Source organism: Octodon degus, unplaced genomic scaffold (genome assembly GCF_000260255.1).
Source record: "Octodon degus isolate 3935 unplaced genomic scaffold, OctDeg1.0 scaffold00002, whole genome shotgun sequence".
NCBI classification, from domain to species: Eukaryota; Metazoa; Chordata; class Mammalia; order Rodentia; family Octodontidae; genus Octodon; species Octodon degus.
In genome coordinates this window covers 25,838,265-25,847,002 of record NW_004524578.1, presented here as the reverse complement: position 1 = coordinate 25,847,002, position 8,738 = coordinate 25,838,265, and the positions used below count along the sequence as shown (strand labels likewise).

The 8,738-nt window shown below is 38.6% G+C and overlaps 1 protein-coding gene across 2 annotated transcripts in view; it reads left to right on the top strand.

The window, feature by feature from the left end:
* Nucleotides 1-8,604, top strand: part of Adal (adenosine deaminase like) — a 27,412-nt gene extending 18,808 nt beyond the window's left edge. The window contains exons 7-12 of one of the 2 annotated variants that reach the window (XM_023711120.1): nucleotides 331-457; nucleotides 1,727-1,807; nucleotides 4,520-4,658; nucleotides 7,282-7,382; nucleotides 7,907-8,112; nucleotides 8,586-8,604. In XM_023711120.1, coding sequence (XP_023566888.1) covers nucleotides 331-457; nucleotides 1,727-1,807; nucleotides 4,520-4,658; nucleotides 7,282-7,382; nucleotides 7,907-8,101 — 643 coding nt within the window. In that variant the 3' untranslated portion in view covers nucleotides 8,102-8,112; nucleotides 8,586-8,604. Of the gene's footprint in view, nucleotides 1-330; nucleotides 458-1,726; nucleotides 1,808-4,519; nucleotides 4,659-7,281; nucleotides 7,383-7,906; nucleotides 8,113-8,580 lie in introns of both variants that reach the window. The other variant, XM_004623362.2, reaches the window with a different exon arrangement.
* The last annotated feature ends 134 nt before the right edge of the window (nucleotides 8,605-8,738 follow it).

The following is an 8,738-nucleotide window of genomic DNA, read 5'->3' as shown; positions in this document are numbered from 1 at the left end:
AATATATGCAGTGTATTATTTGTTGAAACTGTACTTCTGATTTGATTTGAAACTGTCTCATTGCTATCTGTTTATCAATAAAACTTTGAAAAAAAAAAAGATCCTCAGTCAAACTGGGAAAAGACAAATGCTTAAACAAATTGTAACAACTGGAAACTTAAACAGTGGCAAGGTACTGTCCCTAGTATTTAGGAATTCATGTCTCGTTCTGTCTGGCAAATAAAATGTGCTGTCTTGACTCAGGCTATAACCTGTATTACATGCAGCCTCTGATGAGCCATACTCAGAATTGTCTTTTTCATTTACAACTATGTTTTTCTTATATTAAAGGTATCTGATAGCAATTGATAGAAGAGGTGGCTCTTTGGTAGCCAAGGAGACTGTTAAACTTGCTAAAGAATTCTACCTTTCAGCTGGGGATACTGTTCTTGGCCTTGACTTCAGTGGAGATCCTACTGTAAGTAATTTTTCCTAAATGTATTTTATTTTTTAAAGGTCAAATTAGTGGGGTAAAGATTAACTTATAGCATCTTGATTCTCCAGAAAGTCCAGCAGATGCTTTTCTGTCTTCAATGAACTGAATGTCTAGAGCAGCTGTTCTTAACCAGGAGTCTGAAAGAATAAAGCACCCTAAAAAAAATACTTTTCTATCTGGCCATTTTCTCCATTTTGTTAAAGATAGTACATGGGTAGTTCCAGTATGTATGTACACGAGAGAAGTTAATTCATTATATACAGTGGGGGAATGTCTTAGGGCATTAAAGGCTTAATTAGTTCACAGAATTGCCCCCCAGTTCAAAAAAGTTGACTGGAGTTTCTGAAGTGAAAGCTCCAAAAAGAAGTCTTGATATTCCTGGTCAGACTTTTTTCTTTTGGGGACAGCCTTATGCTTTAATCTCTGCCCACTAGGTGCCAGTAACACCCTCCTAGTAAGAAATGGGAAATTTTCCAGACCTTGACAAATGTCCCCTGGATCACATAATTATTCCTGGTTGAAAACCACTGAACGAGGGAGGCCCATGAAGCTGGTGCTGATGGCTTTGTCTAAACCTAATATCTACCTATTTACTAGTTTTTTGTGGGCTGGTTTTTTTTTTTTTTTTTTTTTTTTGGTGGAACTGGGGATTGAACTCAGGCCCTTGCGCTTGCCAGGCAAGTGCTTATTCTGCTGAGCTGTCTCCCCGGCCCCATATTTACTAATTTTAATGCTTACATAAGGTTCCTGAATCAAGCAAGTTGTATTTAGCACTAAATATCTAGGTCTTATTCCAGAAATAAAATTTGGCGATTGTTGTATCCAGCTTAAGTGATTGACCTGAGGTGCACTGACAATGGACTTAAGGATTATAATAGCTGGGCATGGTGGTGCATGCCTATAATCCCACCCAGCACTTGGGAAACTGAGGCAGGAGTATCACTGTGAGTTTGAGACCAGCCTGGGCTGTAAAGTGAGCTCAAGACCAGCCTGAACTGTGTAGTGAGACCCTGTCTCAAAAAGACAAAAAGAAGAAAGAAAAATTCTTAAAAGCAGGGACTCTGCCTTTGCCAGCGTTTTATTCCCCAAAGTAGCTAGCACCTTAGGAGTGCATCACAAACAAAATATGCAAATAAATCAGTATCTTTATTTTTTTGTGCTGTTATTTTATTCTTTTGTTTATTGGAGCAGAGATACCCAGTTCTTCAGTTTGCTCAGAATTCTCATGCGTTTTCGTTTTAACTTTTCAAGATAGGACAAGCAAAAGACTTCTTGGAACCACTTTTAGAAGCTAAAAAAGCAGGCCTGAAGTTGGCATTGCATCTTTCAGAGGTAAGCAGTGCTGTCTTAGGCTGGAGAGGGAAGATTGTGACAGAAAACAGTAGGGTTTCGTTCAAGTAACTAAAAATAAACCTGGCTTAGGAGAACATTTTTAAAGGGGGAACACAGAATTATTTTTAAATGTAAATTAAAATGATAATACATTACTTACTTTAGTCTCTTGTTTACTGTTTTAAGCTTTTTGTGGTTCGTGGGAGTGGCTGTTGACTTGAATTCCAGCTGTGTAATTACAGAGATCTTCATGACATCTTGCTATAGAAGCTGTTTGAATTTTCACCACCAGCCTTGTCATTCATAAGCTAACTCTTAAGAAAAAGTACCAGTTCACCTTACCTGTCTTCATAATAGGACAGACCTAAATGTATGACATACACTGGCAATAAAATAGCTAATCATCATAAAATAAAGCTCAAGATGGCCCAGAGTTGAGGAGGGGGCTTAGAAAGGAAACCTACTGTTCTTCATTGGTCCCTAGCTTTGTGATACCATGAGGACAATGACAGCAGATGGATAACGACTAGAAACACATATTTTTCTTAAGCACATCCCTGTGAGGGAAATAAGGACCTCTATTGTTCTTTTCCTTATTTTATTGATGAATTTTTTTCTACCTCAGTATTTTTAGCTATTTCTAATATGCAGAAAATAAGACTTACTATGCTTCTTTACTAAACTTCTTGTGACTGTTAAATGGGGTAATATAAAAAGGCTGAGTACCATCATGGTATAAAGATTAAGAAATTAGAACCTTTTTCCTGCAAGCAGGTCAGTAATCTTTAATCTAGTGGCAGAACTTAAAATCTATAGTTCATGTTTCTACAGTCTAATAAAACAGACTCATAAGAAACCTTCTAGCTCACGTAGGCAGTGCCCAGTAGAAGTTACTGGTCAGTAAAGTAGAATAGCATGTGTTACTATGACAAGTTATCTCTGGCCTGTGCATAGCTTTGGTACCCATTTACCTTATTTTCTGTTGTTTTGCTTGTTTGATTCATCAGATATAAAATAATTGCATTTCATGATGTTCTAAGCATTTGTTTTGGGGCTGTGTAGGAGAAAAAAGAGCACAGCTAGACATTTTTATGGCAACTGTGGTATGTCTGTAGCTAGCCTTATCAAGATAAAACATGAGCATGGTGTGGGAAGTGTCAGATGGAGTTAGATCTTACCTGTCTTTACCACTCACTAGCTCTATGACCTTAGATGATTTTTTTTAAAAATACTTGTTTAAAAGTTGTATGTAACTGAAAAAATTTCAAGTGTAGGTATTTTGGTAGTCACTTTCTTGTCACTGAGACATACTACCTGACATACACAACTTAAAAGAGGTTGGTTTGGTTCATGGTTGACTGGCTTCAAGGCAGACAACCACCTGGCAGAAGGGCCTAACAGAGGAAAAGCTGTTCATGTCATGGGGGCCAGGAAACAGAAAAAAGGGAGAGGATTTAAGGTTATGCTATTGTCACTAATCATTTTCTAATTTATGTGTCTTGTAAATATTAGTTTTCTGTACAAGTGGAGCTTTTTGCTCTTCCCTCATAAAAATAAAGCAAAAAAATAAAATAAAATAAAATAAATAAATAAAAAATAAAAAAAAATAAAGCAAAACTGAGATTGCTCTTTGAGAAGGGTTTGAAGGGTACTGAAATTGGAAAAAAGAATCAAGTTATATTATGTATAGGTATTAATTCTATGATAAATGTGATCATTAGGTATATATAAAATGTACGAATAAAATCTGATTGAGGGAAAAAAAAATACCAATGAAAAAAAAAAGAAAAAAGGGAGGTCTGTGAAAGTAGCTCTATCACAGCTCTAATAACCTGCCTCTAACCCTAGTTACCTCCTAGTGGTTAGATGGTATAGTGTGCCCATAATTCAGATGCTTCCAAAAGCCCCATCTATGAGTGCATGAGACCTTTAAGGGATCTTCTTGATCTAAACCATAACTGTAAGAGTATTACACAGAAAAAATTTTTAGATGTGAAGCCCCCTTCCTGTTAACTCCCCAGAGTTAATACTGTTGATAGTGTCTGTTTTTCTAGACCTTTTTCTAATATTAATGAACATAGGTATACAATACAAAATATACATACAGAGTTGTAAGATTTTGTTTTGATTTTTGAAAAAGACTTTTTCTGAGCTTTACTGTTCTCATTTTAACACTTGATAAGATTCTTGTGAGGCTTTAAGGAATTGATGTGAAAAAAGAACAAAATAGCCTTGGCAAATTTTTATTGTTACTAACAATTCAGAAGAATGTTTAGGAATGAATAAGATAAAGGGCAGAAGGGGCTGAAGATATAGCTTAGTGGTACAGTTTAGGCTTGGCATGAGGGAAGCCCTTAGCTCAATCACTGTACCAACAAATAAAGCATAAAAATAAAAACAAAAATGAAAAAACAAAGCAAAGTCAAAGACAAAAGCTAGGAGAGTAGTATGAGTAGTTTAGCTTTCTAAAAATGTCAAGCCAGGCATGGTGGCACATTCTTATATCCCAACATTTGGGAGGCTGAGGCAGGAGAAGGGCCATGAGTTTGAGGCCATTGTGAGCTATACAGTAAGACCCTCTCTCAGGACAAAACACATACAAAAAAAGTCTGCATTAATTAATCACAGGGATAAGGGATCCACTATAGAAAACAGAACTTCAAGAACCACTAAAAGAGTTCATTGATACCCCCTCTTCTCACTTTTCTGAAGATTCCAAATCAAAAAGAAGAAACCCAGATGCTCCTAGATCTCCTTCCTGACAGAATTGGGCATGGAACATTTCTGAACTCCTCTGAAAGAGGATCCCTGGATCTGGTGAACTTTGTGAGGCAGCATCAGATACCACTGGGTAAGTTTCAGGTTTCCCAGACAGCAGCCCCTAAGCCTTCCTCCCCAGCCCCAGGTGGCAAGCTGGAAGTAAAGGAGTGCTGATGTAAAATTATAAATATCAGGCCATCAGGATAGCTCAGTTGACTTAAGCACCTGCTTAGGCAAGTGCAGGGACAGGGGTTTGATCCCCAATACTGCATGCCACACCTGCTCACCACCCCCTGGCGGCTGAGCTGGAGACCAATTCCAGGCATAATGGCACACACCTGTAATCCAAGCACTAGGGAGGCTGAAAACAGGAGGATCACCAGGAGTCTGAGCTGCGTAGTGAGACCCTGTACCAAATGCACACACACACACAAAAATTATAAATATCATTCAGAAAGTCAAACACTTGTTGTATGTGCTTTCTGAGCCTCATTTAAGTAAAGTTTCAGCTTCCATTAGACTGTGTGCTCCCTGAGAGGAGGCTGCCTGCCTTTTACTGCTATAATCTGCCGTGGTTAGGATTCAGTACTTCTTTTCTGAAGGAGTAAGGGTCATCGAAAATTTTGAAGTTGACTTGAATAAAATCAACATGTGTTGGGAAAATAGGTAATATTTCAAAATTTAGAATTATGGAAAAATGCAAATATATTGTACATGTCCACTGACCATTATGTATTTGACTGTGGTGTGTTTATAAAGTGCTTTTTTTTTTTTTTTTTTTTCAAGCAGGAAAATTTATTCGACAAGGGAAATGAGGACTAGGAATAGCTCCCGAGAGACAGGAGGGGTCCCGAATGAAAGGCTGCCCAAAGTGCTTACTGTTAAAATCACTGCTCTAATTGCTGGAAATAAGGCTGTGAACAAAACAGATGGAGTTTCTTTCACAGGAACTCATAATATAGCAGAGGAAAGACAATGAACAAATACACAAGAAAATATCGGTGTTGAATTCTATGAGGAAAATTAAACAAGATAATACAGGAGTGATCAGATAATCATCTTCTTTCTGAAGAATAAAAGTGAGTGTTTCCATAGTGGAAACAAGTGATTGGCTGCAAACCACTTCACTAAATGGTCAATTTGCTGAATTTATAAACTCACTAATTTATGAAAATATTTGGTGACTATGCTTTTTTAACTCCTTGTAGAAGTTTTTGTGAATTCATAATAAGTATAAAGTTTTTTTACTAAGATTTTTAAACGTTCACAAAAGTAGAAGGAACAGAGAGGTCTTTCCTAGAGCTCGTAGGTGGTGTGGCAGCCCAGCTCTGCTCCCAGTGAGGTGAAATCATCACTTGGACTGAGTGGCCTGTGTTGAGGCTGCCTTGCCTAAGTGAGCAGAGAGCTTTGGTTAAGTTAACTGCCGCATTTTACCGTGGAGCGACACAGTGTTTCAGGTAGGAATTTGTTAGTAGTAAAAGTCATTCTTAAACTAAGACTTACATAGAAGCAACAGGCAGTGAATGGAGCGTGGTCTGGGCAGATATGTTCTGTTGCCTTAGAAGCCATGGAAAGGTCCATGTCCGTTCTTTGCTCTTTGCAGTGCTATGACTGATTGATAAGCAACACTATCATTTTCTTACCTTTGTTTTGGTCTCCAGTGTAAGACTAGGAGGAATTGTACTAGGTCTTCAAAAACCCTTTGCTGCGAGGCATGGTGGTCCACACCTGTAATCCTAGAGCTCTGGGAGGCTCAGGTAGTGTCACAAGTTCAAACCCAATCTGGGCAATTTAGTGACTGTTACTGTTTGTGTCTAGATGTTCCCTCAAATCCTTACAAGGTTATAGGGGGGTTTTTTTGGAGGTGGCTGATTGATGCATAGTGCAGTGCTGGGATTAAGGGTGATGGGATTAAGGGTGGATGATTGTGGGATCAGGCCACTGATTGGATTGGCACCATCCTATTTCCCATGAACTGGATACAACATAAGGGACAAAAACAGGCTTGTTTCAGGCCCATTGCTATTGCTGTATTCTACTGCCATGAACTGTGGCCCCTCTGCTGTGTGCCACCCTGCCTTGGAGCCAACCAAGTACAAACTGAAACTTTATTAAACTGTGAGCTAAATACACCTTTCCTCTAACTTTGGATGTTGGGTATTCTGTCGCAGCAACTAGAGAAAAGTAAGACAGTGAGATTCAGCAAAATCCTGTTTCGAAATAAAAAATAAATTAGGCTTCATGTGCACACCTATAATTCCAGCACTCAGAAGGCTAAGGTAGGAGGATCACTGTGATTCCGAGGCCAGCCTGCAGTATAATGAGACCTTGTCTCAAAAAACAAAATACATAAGCAAATAAATAAATAGGGCTAGAGATGAAGCTCAGTGTGATGATCCTGGTTTCAATTCCCCATATGGTAAAAAAAAATCTGCTTTCATGATAATTCCCTGCGTTGTTCATCATGACTGGCTTGTAACATTCCTCTCCACTGTGGTAAAAGATAGGGAAACACCTGGCTGGAAAGGCTGTATTAACTCTCGGCTGGTACAGATGCTACCGTAAGTACAGCATATTCTTCCTGAACAAAAATAAGGAATGATCAAGTCTGTAAACATAGTAATAGTAGTGCAAATAAGCTTGCTTTGGAAAGATTTCTCTTGAGTTCTCATTCAGTGAGTTCACTTACCTGATTTTTTTCCACTTTCATTTAGAACTCTGTTTGACTTCAAACATCAAAAGTCAGACGGTTGCATCTTATGACCAGCACCACTTCGGATTCTGGTACAGCATTTCTCATCCATCTGTGATCTGTGTAAGGTGTTTTATGTGAACTATTTTGCTCATTTTTATTTACTGCATTGAATTAGGTTGCATTTTCACTACCTAGCTGACTGCCTTGAGTATCCGAGGGTAATGCCCAGGAAGGAGAATTAGAGGGTATGAGGCCATTGGAGGCTGTAGAAGATCCGGGCAACTCCTGCTCGGCTCTGTGGGAAGGGGTTCTGGACCCCTTCCTGGGGAACTTGAGGCCCACCTTCCATCCCATGAGGTTCTGCTTTATTTGATCTAGAGTAAGCCCTGAGCATGGATATGTTTTAAAAGCTTTCTAGGTGAGTTTATTATGCATCTGAGGTTGAAACACTGCTCTGATATTTTTTAAATATAAAAAAATCCCTTGTTATAGGTAGGCATAGAAACAAATTTTATAGCCCTCATTCAGTCTTAAAAAAAAAAAAAGCAGGGTAAATTGGAAAATATATTTTAAACCAAAAAAGTTATTTCTAAAAAAAACTCATTTACTTCTTTATTTTGAAACATTCTTGTTTCTCTTTGCAGACTGATGATAAGGGTGTTTTTGCAACATGCCTTTCTCAAGAGTACCAACTCGCAGCTGAAACATTTAAATTGACCCAGTCTCAGGTGTGGGATCTGTCTTATGAGTCCATCAACTACATCTTTGCTTCTGACAGCACCAGATCTGAACTGAGGAAGAAGTGGAATCATCTAAAACCCAAACTGTTAAACTTTTAAGCTATAGTAAGGTGAACTACTATTGAGTATATGTTTTAAGATTTTCCTTCCATATCCTTCTCAGTAAACTGCCCACCACTTTGAAACACAGCAGCCAAATACCACACTGTACTCATGGAAGGTGCTTGGTAAATGTGTCTTAAGCTGACTAGCAGGCCCTCGGTCTTAACATGGCTTTACTTCTCTGCTGCTCCCTGAAAGAAAATGGATTCCTCATTGTACTAGGGATTTTTTAACTTAACGATCTTTCTTCATTAGGTATCATAAAATGTCAGGGAAATCAGCAATTTATCACAAGAAGTTTTCTAATTACTGGTTTAAGGTAAGGAGAAAGAGGAAAACATTGCTACAAACACCTTTAAACCTACTAGGTTCTGACAACAGCTCTGTACTTTTTGTGTTTATATATGTTCTGAGGAGCAAATCAACCAAAGCACATCTTGGTACCTAATTCTTATTTTTTTTTTTCATGTATTTAGTACAGGTTCGACTCATAGTGATCCTGTTTTCAGCCTCCAAAGTGCTGGGATTACAGGTGCATGCTACCACTCCCAGTCTCAATCGCTGTCTCAGCACACCCTGGGGGCGGGGCCGGCACAGCAGGCCAGGGATCAGACCTCTGGCCCTTGCATCTGCC